The sequence below is a fragment of the Cucurbita maxima genome, unplaced genomic scaffold (assembly GCF_002738345.1).
Source record: "Cucurbita maxima cultivar Rimu unplaced genomic scaffold, Cmax_1.0 Cma_Scf00006, whole genome shotgun sequence".
Taxonomy (NCBI): Eukaryota; Viridiplantae; Streptophyta; class Magnoliopsida; order Cucurbitales; family Cucurbitaceae; genus Cucurbita; species Cucurbita maxima.
Window position 1 is genome coordinate 5,490,300 of NW_019272022.1, and position 20,025 is coordinate 5,510,324.

The window sequence follows — 20,025 nt, forward strand, 5'->3', positions numbered from 1 at the left end:
TAAAACTGAATTAAAATGTGAAAAAAAAACGTAGTGAAATATAAAAAATTGAATAGAAGTAAAACAATGATTTAAAAAGCATTGGATTCCAAAGTGGGGATTAGATCGGACGGTGGGGATTCCCCGAGAAGGAACTAAAGAAGAGGGCATTAATAGAAGTATGTTTAGAGGAAGATTTGTCAGATTGGAGCTTTTGGTATGCAGCCGTGCCTGCCAGCGTGACTTTTCATGGATTTTTTGTTTTTGGAAACCGTGGGGATGGTATCGTAATAATGTAAAACCCCAGGGGTAAAAAAGGAATCTTGAAATGAAGCGGGACAAGTAGGCGTATGCGAACTCCATTGTTGGGCATTTTGAAATTCAAATGCGAAGCTCTGGTTGGTTGTTGTGGTTGAAACACTTTTTTGTCTCTCTCACACGACACGACCCACAAAGTTTTTGAATTTTTGGATTTCAGTTGCAAGAGAGTGACATTCTTCTTCCCCTCCCCTACACAAAAAGCCTGCAATTTTTCTTCTTCCTGTCCTGAAAATCTACCTCTCCTCTTTAAGTTTTCACTATTGATATCTCTGTTTCGTCTCTGATTTCATGGGGGGTTCTGGGAAATGGATGAAGGTTCTTATAGGACAGAGGAAGTCTGATAAGGAAGACAATGTGAGCAAAACTAAGAAATGGAGGCTATGGAGGAGCCCTTCAGGGGATTTGAGCTCTGCTTGGAAGGCTTATAAAGGGGCACATAAAACAGCTTCTGAAGGCTCTCATTCTCCTCGAGCCCCTGATTCTTTCACCGTCGCTGTCGCCACTGTCCTCCGTGCTCCGCCCAAAGATTTCAGGCTGGTTCGCCAAGAATGGGCTGCAATTCGTATCCAAACTGCATTTCGCGGTTTCTTGGTACAACTCTTACTTGTTTGATGCAATATATTATAATCTTAACCAACTAGTCACACTCAAAGTTCAACAAAAAAGAATAGAGGTTCTACTTCTCAAGCTTGTTAGTGTTAGATGGTTCCACTTTCACTTCAAATGGCAGCTTTCGTGAGTCTTTTAACTTAGATTTAGGACACAATGTCAAGTACTTTACTGATTTGTTAGTGGAACTTTTTGGTTTTGCAGTCTAGGAGGGCTCTTAGGGCGTTGAAGGGAGTGGTGAGGCTTCAAGCTCTGGTGAGGGGTCGTTTGGTGAGGAAGCAGGCAGCTGTTACCCTGAGGTGCATGCAGGCTTTGGTTCGAGTTCAAGCTCGAGTCAGGGCTCGTCGTGTGAGGATGTCAGTAGAGGGACAGGCTGTGCAGCAATTGCTTGATGTACATCGCAGCAGGGCTGATCTCTTGAAGCAAGCTGAGGTCATTATAATAGAAGGAGAGACTGTCATTCTGATTTGTGCACTTAAAGATGGCATTGAGAACTGAAGAAACAATTTGGTTAATTTGCAGGAGGGTTGGTGTGAGAGCAAAGGGACATTGGAAGATATCAAAGCTAAGTTACAAATGAGGCAAGATGGAGCATTTAAGAGGGAGAGAGCCATTGCATACTCTCTTGTTCAAAAGGTATGGACGAAATTAGTTTTTCTTTAGAGAAAGCATGTTACAGTTTGGTTCTTATGTGTATCTTTGACTGTTCAGCAATTGAAGGCAACACCAAGCTCAACCTTGCGAATGGATGCTTCGGTTTACGCTCTTAAGAATTATAAGTTCGACAAGAACAATTGGGGATGGAGTTGGTTGGAGAGATGGATGGTGGCGAAGCCATGGGAGACTAGGTTGATGGAACAATCACGCACTGATTCGATTGAAGTCACTCCACCTTCAAAGAGCTGTACAGAGTCTGTTGTGTCTAAACATTCCAAAGGTTCTGAACCAAGTTTGGTGAAAGTTCGGAAGAACAATGTATCAACTAGGATATCTGCTAAACCTCCCTCAAGTGGGCAAGCTCGTTCTTGTTCTAGCCCAAGTTCTGATTTCTGGTATGATGAGAGCTCTGCTTCATCTTCAATCTGCACATCGACGACTCCCGTTTCAGGGCATGCTTTCTCAACCATAGAAAGAACAGATAACAGCAGTAACAGTAGGCCGAGTTACATGAACCTTACCGAGTCGACAAGGGCGAAGCAGAAGACAAATAGTCACTTATCGCACCGAATTCAAAGGCAGTCCATGGATGAATTTCAATTCCTTAAGAAGTCGGCAGCTTTCTCCAATGGGGATTCTAAGAGCAGTGCTGGCTCTGATTCATCAGTCAACCCCTTCAAGCCATTGATGCTGCCAACCCAATTGGGTAAGAATGGAACAAAGCTAAGGTCATGAGCAATAAGATAGAGGCCCTGTTTCTGGTCATTCTAGAAGAAGAGTTCTGCACTGCCTTATATCTTAATTCCTTCCATCAAAATTGTGTATCACTAGAGAGAGTTTGTATTGTTTCGAAGGCCACGTTGAACTAAAACAACCTGCAATGTCCAATGGAGAATGGTTCGTTCCTCTTGTTGGTCTTTAGTTATCCATCTTGTCTTTCCCACTTATGCACATGATCTTTAGAACAATTAGCCTAAGCTTTCAAGAAACATACATAATCTTCTTTTCTCATAGTTTTGATGATAGATACTTGCATTCAAACTGAAAGCAGAACATTCTGCTAATTGAAATGACTTAATGTGCGAAGTCCTAAACCACAGAAATGAGAACAATAGACCAGAAACGACTTAGCCTGTTCTAGATATGAAAACTTCTTCTGAAGATCATTGTCTATTGGTATCTGATCTGATTGACCAAAGTTGTCGATCGCTTCAAGCAACTTCTTCCCGACTTCCGGATGTCCAGCAACTAAATATACAACAGAAGACAAAGGGAACGCCGTGGTAGCTGACCCAGCAACAAGTAGGGTGTTCGTATGTGACTGCGCTGATGTAGAGTCTGGAGTGAAAACATTCCTTCATACCGTCCCCTCGAACGTTACGCTTCATTCTCTTGTCAACAATCTCGTTAAGCCGACCATTCAACTTCTGATTTGTTCGGTCAACTTTCCCGTCCATGGGGAATGGTATTCTCTTCAGGACTTGTCTAAATGGTTCTTCGAGTATAAGAACAAGTAGTCCCAATATGATAGATGGATGGATGAGAATGGGGCATGTCAGAAAGTAAATGGATAATGGTAGGGTCGGGGCATGGAAAAAAGGATATGGGGATAAGAGAGTAATTGAATAAAAATGATGGATTTGTGAGTTTCAAAGATGGAATGATAAATAAGGCTTATAGATTGTCTCAGTCCTGACCCACTTTGTCATGCAGATAAAACCAGAGTGGCCCTAGACCAGCCATACTTCAGTTAGCTGATAGGATTGGGAATTGGACATTTTTCTAAAAGAAAAGCTTGGGGGGTCTTTGCGAATTGTGAAACATTCGTGTCCAAACTTAAAATAGAGCGGAATATGAAATTGTTCATAGAACTTCTAATATATCTTATCTTAATCCCTCGCCACCATTTCTAAAAAGTAACCATTTTGACTTCGAATATGCTCACTTGCATATTTTCAAGGCCGCACAATCAATTTATTCAAAGAATAAAGGAACTAAAATGGAGTTTAATCCGAGCAAAATCAGTATCATTCACAGAGAAATGAATTGTTTTTCTATCCCCCTTTTGACTAAAGTTTTCTTTTTCTAGAAAACTTCATTAACGCTTAGCTATCTGTAAAAAACAAATTTTCCAGCTTTAAAAAACATTTGAAAGCAGTTTTTCTTTTCCCTCGTGTTTCGCGGTGTGTGGTTTAAAAGTGTGTTCTCATCTCTTTTTGGAAACTGTGGGCGCAAATATATAAAGTAAAAGAGTAGAAATGGTGGAGAACCATCGTGGAAAGAAAACTAACTTGGTAGTTGGTAGGCCCTGCTCTCGGATTTCAACATTTCCTTTCCTGTAGGAAAAAAAAAAACACCAAAAAGGAATTCTAATCAGTCTAGAAGACTTCCAATTTAATGCATCCAAGTTTTAAGAACATTGAAAAACCAATCACACATGCAACCAATGGACGTCGTTTCCAGTTCCCTTCCACTCACCACCGTAAACGCAACTATCAGTCATAAATTATCACCCAGAAACCCCTGAGGTAGCCAATTCCCCAAGATCCGAATAGACATCAATGAAACCATGCAGTAAATAGAGCATGAGCGTAAGAGGGAGCCATATATGGCAGACGCAAGCACAAATGTTCGATTCCAAAAATTTCAAACTATAACTTCTCGATTTTCGAGTAATCATCACCCAGCACTCCGACACTAGATTCGTGTAAACATATAATCTCTTACCGTTTTCCCTAAAACTCACCCTACGATACCAATAGTTATGGTAGATTCGTCAAATCGTTAATCAAAAGCGAAAGAAAATCCACATGATACAACAGGTACGCGAAGGATAAACAGCGATCCATTTATTTTCAGTAAATACGAAATCAGAGACCTAAACAAATATATCAATGATGCCGGAGAAATTACCAAACTCTCGAAATAGTAAGTATCAACGCCGAGACACCGCCAGCGGCACATTGCAATGGCCGTCAGAGTTCTTCCGGCGAATCATCGGAAATTTCAGAAAACAACCATAGTAATCCTAACAGGCCAACTCAAGTTCAGTATCGTTCTTGGGAATCAAATAACGATCGCAGAGATTGTCCAGAACAATAATATGGGCCTCGGCCTCAGATTTAGTTGGGCCGGATTTAATCAAAAATATCAAAGCCCAAACTACTCGAAATGTTGGGTCCGATCCATTCATCCAATGGCCCATCAATAATATGAAACTATTTTAAAAAATATTTAATATTTATATCTATTTAGCTTATGAATTTTAAAAGATAATTTTATATTTAATAGATTATTGACCTATTGGTATTAATTTTAATTTTTTAATTAAAAACAATGTGGATTATATTTGCAATCTTTGTTCACTATTATTTTAATTAAATAAGCTAATAGTTAATATAAAAAATAAAAATAATAGGGTGGGTGCAAAACTGGGGCAGCAGAAACCCGATGCGTACCACTTGCTTATAGATTCCAAATGCATGCAATAATCTTAGACTTACTTTTTATTTAATAATTATGAATAAATATTATTTAAAAAAAAAACACATAAAAGACAAAGTACCTTAAACGCATCACATGCATTTCCATAACCTTTCCGAATATGAAGAGCCCCTCCTTCTTTCTTTGTCGTTTTCTCCTCTCACTCTAGCTTCACTCTCAACAGCCTTTGTGTTGCGAATTCTAGTCAGATTATTCGAACACCACTCTCCATGATATGATATTTGTTAACTTTGAGCATAAACTCTAAATAAACTCAGAGATAATTTTTTTATTATAAATTCATAATTATTCTCATTATTAAATTACTTTTATTTAATTATTTTTAAAAATTTTAATTATTCATTATATTAACTACTAAAATTTCATAAAATTTAAATATTAAATATTTACTCATCCCATCGGTAACTGTTTGCCACACTCCCACGTCACCCGATTTTGATCGGTGATGGAAAATCGGAGCACCGATGGAAGGGGGGCTACCGGCTACGTGGGGGACGAGAAGGGAAGGCGGACAAAGGTTTAGATCATTACGTAAGCGGGGCCAGGCGGTGATTTGTGACTGTCATGTCAGTTTGCGTCACCCATGTGTCATGATAGCCAGTCAACGAATTTAATTTACCTATCTGAAAATAAATACATTGGTACTCTATAATTCTATTTATATAAATAAATATATTTCGGATAATTCTGTGTATATGAAGGGGGCACTATCCAACGGCGCCGACAGATTTAAGGAGAGACGAAATGACATGAAAGCAACCACTGAGTAACACCGGCGTCACGCGTGTTTTCCGACACTGTTTGTAATGGGCCATCGACCCGGATTCCATATCCGGGTCATGGGATTAGCCCACCCAATGGATACTTGACACGTAATAAAAGGTTCAATGTGTTGGTGCCTTAATTTCGATAGACGAGGATAAGTGAAGGTAATCTTTGCCACCATTCTCGTATAGTTACTATACAAAAATCTCTATCCTCTTATCCTCTGTTCTCTGTCTTATTTGGTGTTGGTGTCACACGGATTAAAACACGGATGTATCTCAATACATTCTTCTTGATGGCCAACATCTTTGCTGACACATCATTCGTTAAATCTCACTGTTAATAAATATTGTCCTCTTTAAGCATTTTCTTATGAGCTATTCCTCAATGATGTAAAATGTATAGATCTATCCACACCTTTATAGGAAATGTCTTGTTATTTTCTCTAACCGATGTAAGATCTGATGTATGGAGATAGAAGTAATGAAAACGATGACGAAAAATGTGGGGTAAACTAGATTGTGTGTGACACATTAATGAATGCAAAATGGGAATAATACTTTGTAATATATAGGATGATGTAGTGTGAGGAAGGAGCATGGTTTGGGTATTTTTAAATTTAGTCACAAATAACTATGGGCGAGATGGTGATGTAGAAATTTATTATTTAAAGAAACTGTGGGGTGTTATAATGAATAAGGAAATGTACTGGGGTAGGAACATGATTGGACATAAGAAAAGGGGTGGAACTGGAATTAATGTAAAATACAGGACGAAATTAATAATGGTAGCTTTTGAGTGTAATTGTGGGGCTTCCAAATTTAACGTTTAAAGTGGGTTTATTAATTATGATTATTATATCTTTTTTAATTACTCGGAAAACTGAGGATCTTTTTTTTAATTTAGGGGTGTGGGGGCCACCAATGTTTTGATCATCTCCTCCACATATGGCAGACACCGCAGTGGCCACCATCAACGGTGGAATTTAAACGTGGACTTTATGGGTAAAGGTCCACGTCAGCCTCATAAAATTTTACTGCCCATTTTTAATTACCATGGCTGGGAATGCACGTGGCGTGGTGAAAGGTGGGGTATTTTATTTATTATTTATAATTTATTATTTATTTTAGGCCCACGATTTCTCCATGAGCAGAGGGAAGTAAATGGGGTGGCCACGTGTAAGGAAAGGATCGTCATGGTGACGAGGGAAGTGAAGGTTCGCTCCTATGATTATGTCATGGAAGTGGGGCCCGGTGTGACTGGTCAGCATGTAGTCCACGTCAGATGACATTTTTTCTGTATATAAAGACTATAATATAAATTACTGAAGTGGCAATGGTAGAGGGTTTTATCTTTTGGTGACGTCAAGGAGCAATCTTACTATTCGACGTCTAAGTCAAAGTGACGTCATGGTTATTTACTGCCCATGTGATCCTTTCTCCCACGCTAATGCATGGGCAAATATCCAGTACATTTGAACCACATTGTATATCAATACACCCCAATTATCCCACACGCCTCTTTCCATCGTGTTATCCACTCGATTCATCACCCATAATCATGATTACTAACAAAGCCAACCAACCTATCCAAGCTCAACCCACCGGTCCACCGGTTAAGTCGAAAAATCAAGCTTTTTTTTTTTTTTTTTTTATTTTTTTATATCAATAATAGAATTAGTTTAGACGTTTAATTCGATTAATCCAAATCTTGTTTGACCGGACAATTATACGTGATAGATCCTACCTTGGTTGGAAAGAGAAATTAAATCATTTTTTATAACGATGTGAAAACCTTTCGCTAATAGATGCATTTTAAGATCGTGAGGCTGATGACAATATGTAATAGGTCAAAACATATATTATCTATTAGCAATGGGTTTGGACTGTTACACATGGTATTAGAGCTAAACACGGAGTAGTGTGCTATCGAGAATAATGTCCCCCCAAAGGGGTGAATTTTGATATCCCACATTAGTTGGAGAGGGAAATAGAGTATTTTTTTATAAGAGTGTGAATACCTCTGATGTCCCACATTAGTTGGGAAGGAGAACAAACCACCATTTATAAGGGTGTGGAAATCTTTACCTAGCAGACACGTTTTAAAGCCTTGAGGGGAAGCCCGAAAGGGAAAGCACAAAGAGGATAATATCTGCTAGCGATGAATCTGGATCGTTACAATACCTCTCCCTAACGCATTTTAAATTATGAAGCTGACAACGATAAGTAATAGATCGAAGTAGATAACATATGTCTAAAGGGCGATTACATGCTTTCTTGGAAGGGAGCGTGTTAGACACGCGCTAGAAGTGAGTATTGTAGAGGTATAAAGGAAGTCATAGTTTGTGAAGAGGAGTGGGAAAATAAAAATAAAATAATTGTAAGAATGAAGTGGAAGATGAAAGAGTGATGTAAGCAAAGGGCACACACTGTCCACTCTGTTTTTTTTTATAAAACCACTCCTCTTCTCCCTTAGTCCCCGCTTCCACCCCACTTCCTCGTTGACATTATTCACTCCTTTTCTCTCTCTTTCTCAATTTTTTTTTATTCCGTTACTTTCTCTCTCTAAATCCCTCCGGCGATGCAAGGCCTAAGACGCTGCTCCAACGACCTCCTCCTCCTCGACCTATCTCCGCCTTCCTCCGTCCCCTCCACGGCCTCGCTTTCCATCGACGATGCCGAGTCCGCCGAGACAAGAATCCGTCGCCTCATCTCCGAACATCCAGTCATCATCTTCAGCCGCACTTCTTGTTGCATGTGCCACGTCATGAAGAAGCTTCTCGCCTCTATCGGCGTTCACCCTACCGTCATCGAATTAGACGACCACGAGATCGACGCTCTCGCCTCCTTCTCCTCCACCACCCCCGCAGCCGCTCCTGCCGTCTTCATCGGTGGCTCCTACGTCGGCGGCCTTGAATCCCTCGTCGCACTCCACCTCAGCGGCCACCTCGTACCTAAGCTTGTCGAAGTCGGCGCTCTCTGGGTATGACTTTGAATCACCCACATCCCTTGTAATTTCAATTTCAATTTATATCATTGTAATTTAAAAAAAAAAAAAAAAAAAAAAAGGAAAATTAAACAAACCCCTTGTAATTGAAAGAAAATATTTTTAGTGGGAAAAAAAAAAAATAATGGATCTATGGTGTTGTTGTTGTTGTTGGTGGTGGTGGTGAAATCAATAATTAAAAACCCCGATGATGCTGGAGAAAAGGAAATTGTGAAGAATAATCCCGGTACGATGGCGGCAAGTAGGCTATTTTAGTATACTCGCGAGATAAGGCATGACACGTGGTCGGATGAGGTAGATGAAATGAAAGCAGGACTGGTGGGTCCCACGTAAATTATTAAGTAATCAGCACCGTTGAATATGTAGACTTCTGTATTTATACTTATACACTACTCTTTTACTGTGTCGAATATATATTTTTTTTTACCGTTATGCAAGTTAATCTATAATTAAGAGAATCTAAGTAGGGTTTAGGGTTTAGATTAAGAGAAAAATGAGTAATTAATGGTATAATTATTTAATTTTGACAATGACGAGGTAACGGTGAGGGAGTACTTACTGTACTTGAGATATTCTGACAGCAATTTCTCCAATAATTGAAGAAAAACCTTTTTTTTATTTTTTTTATTTTTTAATATGTATCCCAATAAGGAAAAGACTAATAAAGGGTGATGGAGTATTAGGAGGTGATAATTAAGGGTAATTAAGTGGGTCCAACATCTTCCACTATCTCTAATCATTTACATTTAAAATAAATTAAAGCTAAAATTAGATTAAACCTTTTTTTTTTTTTTTTTTTTTTTTTTTTTTTTTTTTTTTTTTTTTTTTTTTTTTTTTTTTTTTTTTTTTTTTTTTTTTTTTTTTTTTTTTTTTTTTTTTTTTTTTTTTTTTTTTTTTTTTTTTTTTTGTTTACTTTCCTTTCCCCTTGGAAACGACACCCTCGGTTGATGACAATAGCATCACCCACCAAAGAATACAGTGCATTTGGAGGTGTATGTCAGATCGTGAAATCCACGTGGCAAACATGCAGTGGTGGGTGATGAATGTAAATGGAATCTTTCCAGCTTAACGTAAGAAGAATCTAATGAAGATACCGCCACCAATATAAAGAGGATGGAATATGCCTTCAAAGCCTCCTGACCAATTATTGGGTTTTCTTTAATACTTCTAATAATAATAATAATATCACCACCACCACCGCCACCAAAACAAAAAAACCATATAATAAGAACCAAACAACTATGTAATACCTAATTTGGGTTAAAAGCTCGAAGTGTGAGGCCCAGTGGAAGGGTTCCTTGAATGGCTTTTGGAATACAGTCATGATGATGCTTAGCTCTGCAACCTCACCGTGAGATGACTATGATTACGAGATTCCACATCGATTGTAGAAGGGAACGATGCTAGTGAGGACAATATCTCATAAGGAGCCCACTTTAGTTAGAGAGGAAACGAAATACTCTAATAAAGAGTGTGGAAACCTCTCATAGCAGAAACATTCTTTATTAAGGGTGTAGAAATCTCTCATAGCATACTCGTTTAAAAACCTTGAGGGAAAGTTTGAAAGAGAAAGCAAAAAGAGGACAAGTGAAAGCATCTCTTTTAAAAACCTTGAGGAGAAGCCTGAAAAGGAAAACCCAAAGAGGATAAATGGAAACCTCTCCTAGTAGACGCGTTTGAGAAAGCCCAAGGAAGACAAGTGAAAACCTTTCATAGCAGAGGCGTTTTATAAACCTTGAGGGGAAGCCCGAAAGGAAAAGTCTAAAGAGGACAAGTGGAAACCTCTCCTAGTAGAGGCGTTTTATAAACTTTGAAGGGAAGCCCGAAAGGAAAATTCCAAAGAGGACAAGTGGAAACCTCTCCTGGCAGGCGTTTTAAAAACCTTGAGAAAAAACCTGAAAGGAAAAGCCTAAAGAGAACAATATCGGTAACGATGGGCTTGAGTTGTTACAATATTCGTCCGATACATCAATTCAGCTGTTTCCAGACAGAATTTTGGTCACATGTGATGTTCTATGTTGTGTTGGAATAATGAGCTCAAATTATGAAGTATCCTGTCTTCTACCTTTGCCTTTTTCATTTGCTTCACGTCCTTTGGGAATCTGCTGTTGTGTTCTTTACTTTTTGACTACTGGAAACACCAAATAACAAATATACCAATTTCTTGGTTCTCTATTGCACTTCTGTCAAGTCTTTTAATCATTCTAACTTTCTGTAAACAAGTAAATAAATCAGAGTTTGCATTGAAGGTTCAAATGGTACCTAGAGTTTGGAGTTTTGATATCAAGTGATGGAAGGTTTTCTTCTCTTTTGGATGGGAACGATCTGTGCTCTCTTCATGCTCCAACCACTTAGCTTTGAGATTCTTACATCCATTGTTCCGTTGTTGAATGCATAAAGATGGGCGTCTTGGTTGATGGCCAGCTTTGGATACACTCTTGCAGTGATGCAGGCTTTCCCATTTCCACCAAAACTTTCCACTATTGAATGGTCTATCTGCAAAACAAAACACCCGAATGTTGTGGGTTTTATATCGGAAAGTTCAACGAGGTGACATTCTTAGCACTCCCTCACGTGCAGGCTTAAATACGTGAACTAATGGTAATAAGTGAATGGGTAACTATATTAAGAAGTTCTAAACTCGGTGTTTTTATTACAACAAAGAGGGGGGAGATTTAAGAACGAGAAAATGCAAAGAGAACACATTATTTAGATGAACACAAAGAACAAGAGAGAGACAATGCAAGAAGAAATATTGGCTAAAAGTTTATATGGATGACTTCAGATACGTACGGTATGAGTTAATACAGAGAATGCAAAAAGTACATATTCAAAAAACTTATGGTACAGTTTACCATATATAGTTTTACCAAATATAATCTTATCTACCACATGTAACTATCTACTATATATAATTTTACCTTTTAATATACATAGATGTATACACCATTTATTTTATATGTTATTTATAGTTTTACTACGTATAACTATTGAATGAGCTATAAATAAGCAGCAGCAGTCTCCAGAACCCAACACCACCGACCTCAAAGACTTATATTTTTATTAGAGAACGGGTTTGGGCAAGCTTAGCCGTTTTTTGATCCAAAGTTAATTCGTTGAACAAGAATAAGCAAACCCATGAAGATACATGCAATAGTACTAATCTAAAGGGTATGTTCATTCCTATTTTGTTTTTCTTTCAAATATAGATTAAAAGGATAACAAAGATGGTGATATAATTCATAGATTAGATCATTTATACAAGCTTTTGCAATAGTATGCAGCTACAAAGATCTTGGAATGCAAAAAACAAAGGAAAGTGAAGAGAATAACCAACTGAACATATATGTTTTTGTTTCTTTAAGCGACATACCAGGCTTCTTAAAGATATCGTTTCATGAACAGGATCTATGTCAACGAATGCTCCATAAGTTGTTTTCTCAAGCCCCTCCTTCAAAGAAGATCTGTTGAAATTGTGAGCTTGCTGCTTCAGTCATAACAGATCAAGCAGTATAGAAAAAAAAAAAAAAAAACAGAACCAACAAACCTGCTTTGATCGCTGCACATGAGCACAACATATTTCTCGTATTGCTTTCGGAATACTCGGAAGTAGACTGCAGTTTGTTCTTCCAAATCCTTAGAAGCTAAAACCAGCAACCCAAATGGTCCAATCGTGCCATTCATTGATGCTTTCTTTTCCTTACAGAGCAACTCTGGATCAACCCAACTCGTATTCATCTCTTCTGCTTCTTTAAGACCCGATAAGCGGAACGAAACCTCGATATCGGCCTTTGCATATAGGAAACAAACGTGAAAATGTTTTCGACTTTTCTTTGAGAGTTTGTTTGTAACTCTGAAATAATGAGTGCCAGAATAGTTACCTGTGCGGCCATAATGCCCGGGACTTCAAATACTGAACCACTTTTGAGATCCATATCATCAAAACTCACTTGCTTTGTACGTAGTTTCTCAATTTCTTTAATTGGCCATAGTAATAATTGTTTTCCAGATTCATCAAGTAATATACTTCTAGGAATTGACTATGAAATGTAATTGAAAAGCAATATAGAATAAGCTGTTAATATAAACAGGGTACTCATATCAGAAGTTTAGAACTATGAAGCTCAGTTGATTCAAATACCTGAAGGCCAGACCATCCTTTGCTAATATCATCAGCTTCACTGTCCGATTCCAATATCCATCCCCATAGTATTCTTCTCTTCTTATCACTATCATAAAACGATTTCGAAGCATAGAATTTCCCATAATCGTATCGCATATCCGAGCCATTGCTCAAGAAGTTAGTCTCAACCGAAAATGTATCCATTTCAGGAGTGTATCTCCCCAGTACATAGTGATCATTATTATTAAAGCTCGCCTTGAGCACATGTTTGATTAACCCAGCTAGAACAGAGGTGTCAAGTCCATTACTGCCATTGATACTCACTGGATAAAAATCCGGGCACTCCCACATCCCAGTTTTGTTCGACGTATGAAGCGGAGTCTTACCCCGAGTCCAATTTACAAAATCTTCACTACGATACAAAATCGCCACTCCTTGACCACCAATCTCCCCTCCAACAATGATCCTCCATAACCTGTCTGGGCCAAGCCAAGCAGTGGTAGGGTCCCTAAAGTTCAAAGGATCAATGTCATCAACAGGGGAAATCAGAGGATTATGAGGTGATTTAATCCATTCCTTCAGTAAAGGATCTGATGGATTCTTGGGCACAGCTAGATTTTGAAATTGCTGATTCTTAGAGTTGGCTCCAGTGTATAAGATGGAAGGTTTTCCATCAACAAGAACTGTTGCAGAACCAGACCAACAACCATTGGCTTCATAGGGTTCAGTTGGAGAAATAGCATGTTCTAAATGAATCCAATCTACAAGATCATACGAGATTGAATGGGCCCATGTAATGTTTCCCCAAATTGCACTATAAGGATTATACTGATAGAACAGATGATAAACTCCCTTGTAATACATTGGTCCTGCAATTATGAACTCATTACATCGCTACTACAGCTAAAAGAGGGAAATTATTGACAAAATTTGGGGGAAACTGTACCATTGGGATCTTTGTGGTCGTAATCAGCCAAAAAACAGCCCAGCAAATGACACAAAGCAATTTAATCAATACTCAATAGGGTAGATTGTCAATTCCAAATAGAGAAAAAAGACAAATCGCCAAATGAACGACAAAGTTTTGCGAGATTTTTACCGTTCATCCAATTTTTAGGAGGCTGGAAGTGAAAACCTGTTCTGTAGGGCTGATTTGAGGCTGCATCGACTCCATTAAAAGCCAACCAGATGCAAAAGATAACGGCCCGAGTTAAGGGTTTGCTCATTCTCTGATTTTAATGGCGTAGCCGAGTGAGAGCTGCTGAAATCGCCGGCGGGGGATCGCCGGAATTAATGGAGAGTCGATGCGACTTCTCGTTGACTTCGTCTCCTTCACCTGATCATTAATCTTCAACTTGCAGTTTTTTGATAAACTTTAAGGTCACAACAACGTCGACGGTCATGATCATGGCAATTGGTGACCGATGTGGAAAAACTAGACCCGCTTTGATCAATTTTACAATAAATTATAGAAAATAACTCCCGATTTATACTTTCTTTGAAAAAAAAAAAAAAAAAAAAAAATCTAAATTTACAAAAATCATGATTTTTTAACTTAAATATCATTTTATTTTTTATACTTAATTTTTTAAATTTAATTCATATTTTATATTTTCAATAAATTTTAAAACTAGTCACTAATTTATAGTTGACTTTAGGGAAAAAAAAATTCTATATAAAATATTATTCGCATTTTTTGAATTTACAGTAAAGATTAACTTTAAAAATACGGTAATGAAATTAAAGAAAGTCACGTGCCGACTTATATATGGACAAATGCCACGTAGGTCGTGGGTCCATTTTTTTTTTTTTTTTTTTTTTAAGATAATAAATTCTCTCACCTCACGACTTGAAACCAAACAAAATTACACAACAAAATAACAAACGTAAAAGAAAAAAAAAAAAGGTAATGTGAAGTTGCAAGTTTTGCACGTGTTATTAACCCGAGTATATATAAATCTTTTATTTCGAGCATTTTTTAAAACACAAAATTATAAAAATGTATACCGAAAAAACTGAATATTAAAAAGTAAGATTCTTGTTGCCTATAAATCGAGTGAATCAAATTCAAAGGAAAGCTTCGTTTAACAATCTTATAGTTATACCTGAACCCCATCGGCTAAATAAAACGTCTTTAAAATATTCAAAAAAATTCAACTTTTAATTGTCTTTATCCAAAAAGGAAAAAAAAAAAAAACACACATAAATATTGAAGCGAAAAAAAAGGAAATATAGGGTAAAATAGGTACAAAATGTTATAAATACAATAAAAGCTAGAGATGGATGGAACATTTTTCAATCTCTCAAGCTCAAAACAACATGTGGGGTATACACTCACCATCTCCTTCTCTAATCCCATGTGGGAGTCTCCTTTCAATGTTTTTTCTTTTATTTTTTATTCCTATCAACCAAAAAAAAGCGTCCCTTTCAACGGTACTAGTCATCGAGTAGCGAGAAATTATTGGAGGTGTAGCTGATTGTTCTACGCCATTAGATGTACAAGTGAGAAACTCGAACACTATTTTGGTTATTGTAAATGGCATGTTACATGGTCTAGAGTGGGCTTGTGAACCGTTTACAATTTTGTGTCTAATAGATTTTTAAACTTTAAACATAGAGGTTCGAATCCTCAGTAGGGATTAGTGTCTTAGACCATGATCCATAAACTGATGCATGGGACTCACTCTTGATTTGAGAGTGAGACGAGTGTAGATTACCTCTCCTGATTGTGACTCGTATCTTAGGTCAAATTTCACCCATAACACACCGAACGAGTTATTGCGTCGTGTTGTTGTTCAATTATTTTTTTTTGGGTTTGAAGGGGTTGCATTGTTTTTGAATTAGATGAAATTATTAGGAGTGTAAAAAAGAACAAAACACCAATCTTTATCACAGGCTGAAGAGTGCAGAGACTACTGGTTATGGGTTGGGCGGTACGGCCGCACCGGGGACCGACCTCAGCCGTAGCCGGCCAGCCAGCTAACCTCACTCTTATCCATCCCTTTCCATTCTCTCTCTCTCTAACACCCTTTTTTTCATTCCAAAAAACACTTGAAAATGACCTCTCCTTGTTTTCTGTCTTCTTGATTTTCTAAACCAAAAATGAACGTGAAAGAGAGAGAGAGTGTGTTTGATGGGGTATAACCTTAGCTTGCATATATCGTAGATCCGGGTTTGTTCAGAATTGTTGGAATAGGAGTTTCATGTCGGCTAATTAAGAGATCGATCATGAATTTGTAAGTAAGGAATACATCTATATTGTTATGAGATCTTTCGAGAAAATCAAAAGTATAATAATGAGAACTCATGGACAATGTCATACCATTGTTGAAGTTCATGATTTCTAACATGATATCAGAGTTATGCTCGTGTACTTTATTCGATGACAGAGTTTATACTCAAAGTGTACAATATCATACCACTGTAGAGGTTCATGTTTTCTAACATGATACGAGGGCTTATACTCAAAGTGGACAATATCATAGTTATGCCCGTGTACTTTATTCGATAGGAGAGTTTATACTCAAAGTGGACAGTATCAAACCATTGTGAAGATTCGTGATTTCTAACATGATATTAGAGTCATGTCTGTGTACTTTATTTGATGGGAAGATTTATGCTGAAAGTGGACAATATTATACCATTGTGGAGGTTCATGTTTTCTAACATGTTATCAAAGTCATGCTCGTTTACTTTATTCGATAGGAGAGCTTATACTCAAAGTAGACAATATCATACCATTGTGGAGGTTCATGTTTTCTAACATGTTATCAGAATCATGCTCGTGTACTTTATGCGATGGGAGTAGAGGTTCATGATTTCTAACATAGTATTAGAATCATGCTCATGTGCTACATTCGATGGGAGAGCTCATACTCAAAGTGGACAATATTATACCATTGAAGAGGTTCGTAGATAATATCACACCATCGTAGAAGCTCGGTATTTATAAGAGGTCGAGAATATGAGCATGTTTGGTGAAATAGAATGACTGAACCAATCATGCATGCCAGTGAAACAGCACAGACATCGCCACAAAGAGACGACTTTACTTTTTCCTTACAAATTACTTTACTTTGCCCGTGAACGACTTCAAATTTTCTTTTGTTTTTTTTATGTTCTTTTTACAACAAATGAAAAGCTTCATCATTTCATTAGCTTAACCCTAATATCAAACCTAGATTACAAATTTAACATCATTTTTCTTTTGGGGTTTGTTCGATAAAAGTCCCACCTCGACTAATTTAGAGAATGATCATGAGTTTATAATCAATACAATTTTCATGACATCTTCCGAAAAAATCGAAAGCAAAGCTACAAGAACTTACATTTAAAGTGGACAATATCATACAATTCTAGAGACTCGTGTTCATCCAACAGGGTTCTCGTCAAAATCAAAACTTTATAAAGTTATTGCAATTCAATTATTAGAGGAACATGTTTTTCTATTCTTTTCTTTAAATTTTCAACCAAATGAACATAACAACGAAAATGACACCAATCTTTGTTGCATACCAATCTCTCTCTCTCTCCTCTCTTTCTCTCTCTACTCTAATGTTTTTTTTTTTTAATGATTTTAAGTATTTATTTTGAAAAAGGAAATGGGTCTTTCTTCTTTATTGTTTTTGTACTGAAAGCTTCTTGGTTTTTAGGCTTTTAGCAGAAGCCAGCAGGAAAGTTTGTTGACAACATTCAAGAGCCAGTGGTACTCTACAAGGTTTTTTCTTTTCGTGTGTTCATATAATCCCACCAGCGGAATTTCACTTATTTTCTGTTCTTCAATTTATTAATATACTTTTCATTTTTTTAAAATTGTTTCTGAATTAGGGTTTCAGTTTAATTTAATGAAGTGAAAGAGGATGATGAAGAAAGGAAATTTAACGGTGGAGGAACATTCGCCGCCGCCGCCACCGCCACCGTCGAAGAAGAAGCGGAATCTTCCCGGGAATCCAGGTTTCGTTTTTGTTAAGAATATGAATGAATGATTCGTGTATTCGTAGCAAGAGATCTTATGTTCGAACTTTTTTTTCGATTTTGAGTCAGACCCAGATGCTGAAGTGATAGCTTTGTCACCAAAAGCGCTTTTGACAACGAATAGATTCATATGTGAGATTTGCAACAAAGGGTTTCAAAGAGATCAAAATCTTCAACTTCATAGAAGAGGGCATAATCTTCCATGGAAGCTAAAACAAAGAAGCAATAAGGAAGTTAGGAAGAAGGTTTACGTGTGTCCCGAGCCGACTTGCGTGCACCATCACCCGTCGAGAGCCCTCGGCGATCTTACCGGAATCAAGAAGCATTTTTGTCGGAAGCACGGTGAGAAGAAATGGAAGTGTGAGAAATGTTCGAAGAGATATGCTGTTCAATCTGATTGGAAAGCTCACTCCAAGATTTGTGGCACTCGAGAGTATAGATGTGATTGTGGAACCCTCTTTTCCAGGTAACGCGAGAAAACGTTATTAATATCTTATTCACTGAATTATACTGCTTGTGCGTTCTAAGTCAAGAACATGAAGAACATAGACAAAAATATTATTAATATGCTTCGTGCGTTCTATGTCAACAACATAGACAAAAACATGATTGACAAAGATTGGTTGTTTTTATGTTTGGATGGTTGTTTGTTTTTTTCAGGAGGGACAGTTTCATAACCCATAGAGCCTTTTGCGATGCGTTGGCTCAAGAGAGTACCAATTTTGCATCATCAGCCATGAACAATAGCAACCCAATTCAACCAATTTTCTCAACACTGCGCCAATTCCCACTCAAAACTGAAAACCAAGACCCTTTTTATCCTTCAACTTCCAACATCCTCAATCCCTTTAACCCTAACCCTACTTCGATCGGATTCGGGTTAGCCGGTCCTGGTTCGAGTCTTAATCCTGTGTTTGGTTCTGCATGGGAAATGAACTCTCCAAACATGATGGCTTTTGAAGAACCATCCTTTGAAGAAGCTCTAAATGGGATCTTGATGAATAATCGAGCTAATAAAGACGGCGACAAATGCAGCGGCGGTGGCAGTGGCGGTGGCGCGGAGGAGATAACGAGAGATTTATTGGGGTTGAGAGCTTTGGCTCGACAGCCCGATCAGCGTATGTTTGAGAATGAGATAGTAAACGACAATCTGAATTTGGGTTCTTCTTCTTCTTCCTCGATGTTTGGATTGCATCTGAATCATCAAACCCAGACTATGTTTTGGCGTGATTAATTAATTAATTAAGTTAATTAGGTCATCTTTTTTTCTTAAAAGGATCGATTCTTGTTACTGTTTTGAAGAAAAGTGTATCAAAAGAGATAATCTTCGCTTTTGTATGAATTTCTCTAAGGATTAGTTTTTGTTAATAATAAAAAGATCATTAATTATGATCATGGACTGAAGGACATTTTTGTATTTATTATTTATTTATTTTGATTTTAATTTAGTGGAAGATCATAGTGTTAGGAGCTGAAAAAATAACAGGAATATTTTTACAATATCATAATTTTTTTAATTTAATAAATATATGATTATGCATCTAAAATATTTGAATGAGACGAAAATAAAATATTTAAAAATTTTATAAATAAAATAGAATATTTAAAAGTCTAAAGATGAAATATTAAAATATTCAATTTAATATATACACAAAAAAGATTTTGGTATATATATATATATTTATTCAACACAAAATTTAATATATATATTTTTAAGAGGAATAAAATTTAAGGTTAGAAAGTTATTAAATTTAACTGGTACTTAAACCCCTACCGAAATACTACCGGACGATAAGTCGTCTGGCTGTACATCGTTTAGGGCGAAACCACCCGTGCGACAAATCGTTTTAGTAAATGGGCTTTTTTGTTGCAAGAAAAGAACAGGCCCAATAAAAGAAACAAAAACCCAAATACGGCCCAAAGGCCCGATTATAGTACGGGCCGACTATTGGGCTGGGGGAAGGAGGAGGTTGTCGAAGCAAATTGCGGACGATAAGTCGTCTGGCTGTACATCGTTTAGGGCGAAACCATCAGTGCGACAAATCGTTTTAGTAAATGGGCTTTTTTGTTTGAAGAAAATAATAGGT

General features: G+C 37.3%; 4 protein-coding genes and 1 long non-coding RNA gene across 7 annotated transcripts; 3 read left to right on the plus strand and 2 right to left on the minus strand.

Moving 5' to 3' along the window:
• The first annotated feature begins 536 nt into the window (after nucleotides 1–536).
• LOC111481215 (protein IQ-DOMAIN 1-like) lies at nucleotides 537–2,487 on the plus strand. Its single transcript, XM_023126595.1, has 4 exons — nucleotides 537–891; nucleotides 1,114–1,341; nucleotides 1,432–1,545; nucleotides 1,621–2,487. Exons 1-4 carry the CDS (start codon nucleotides 589–591, stop codon nucleotides 2,299–2,301), a joined length of 1,326 nt encoding a protein of 441 aa, XP_022982363.1. The 5' UTR covers nucleotides 537–588; the 3' UTR covers nucleotides 2,302–2,487.
• On the minus strand, nucleotides 1,901–4,605 carry LOC111481254. The gene is made up of 3 exons (XR_002718021.1): nucleotides 4,480–4,605; nucleotides 2,088–3,902; nucleotides 1,901–1,991 (listed from the first exon to the last, which is right to left on the minus strand). It is a non-coding gene; the product is annotated as an uncharacterized LOC111481254 (long non-coding RNA).
• Nucleotides 4,606–8,299: 3,694 nt separating this feature from the next.
• LOC111481252 (glutaredoxin-C6) lies at nucleotides 8,300–9,413 on the plus strand. Its single transcript, XM_023126654.1, has 2 exons — nucleotides 8,300–8,914; nucleotides 8,958–9,413. The coding sequence occupies exon 1, from the start codon at nucleotides 8,416–8,418 to the stop codon at nucleotides 8,821–8,823; it is 408 nt and encodes a 135-aa protein (XP_022982422.1). The 5' UTR covers nucleotides 8,300–8,415; the 3' UTR covers nucleotides 8,824–8,914; nucleotides 8,958–9,413.
• Nucleotides 9,414–10,949: 1,536 nt separating this feature from the next.
• LOC111481203 (beta-fructofuranosidase, insoluble isoenzyme CWINV1-like) lies at nucleotides 10,950–14,404 on the minus strand. The gene is made up of 7 exons (XM_023126578.1): nucleotides 14,064–14,404; nucleotides 13,911–13,919; nucleotides 12,983–13,833; nucleotides 12,723–12,881; nucleotides 12,389–12,630; nucleotides 12,215–12,305; nucleotides 10,950–11,337 (listed from the first exon to the last, which is right to left on the minus strand). Exons 1-7 carry the CDS (start codon nucleotides 14,188–14,190, stop codon nucleotides 11,125–11,127), a joined length of 1,692 nt encoding a protein of 563 aa, XP_022982346.1. The 5' UTR covers nucleotides 14,191–14,404; the 3' UTR covers nucleotides 10,950–11,124.
• A 3,129-nt stretch (nucleotides 14,405–17,533) lies between these two features.
• LOC111481225 (zinc finger protein MAGPIE-like) lies at nucleotides 17,534–19,334 on the plus strand. 3 transcript variants are annotated; one of them, XM_023126614.1, is made up of 4 exons: nucleotides 17,534–17,681; nucleotides 17,800–17,917; nucleotides 18,008–18,404; nucleotides 18,599–19,334. In XM_023126614.1, exons 2-4 carry the CDS (start codon nucleotides 17,824–17,826, stop codon nucleotides 19,170–19,172), a joined length of 1,065 nt encoding a protein of 354 aa, XP_022982382.1. In that variant the 5' UTR covers nucleotides 17,534–17,681; nucleotides 17,800–17,823; the 3' UTR covers nucleotides 19,173–19,334. The 3 variants fall into 3 exon arrangements, with proteins under 3 accessions (XP_022982382.1, XP_022982381.1, XP_022982383.1); XM_023126613.1 differs by having other exon boundaries at nucleotides 17,535–17,681; nucleotides 17,792–17,917; XM_023126615.1 differs by having other exon boundaries at nucleotides 17,542–17,669; nucleotides 17,792–17,917.
• The last annotated feature ends 691 nt before the right edge of the window (nucleotides 19,335–20,025 follow it).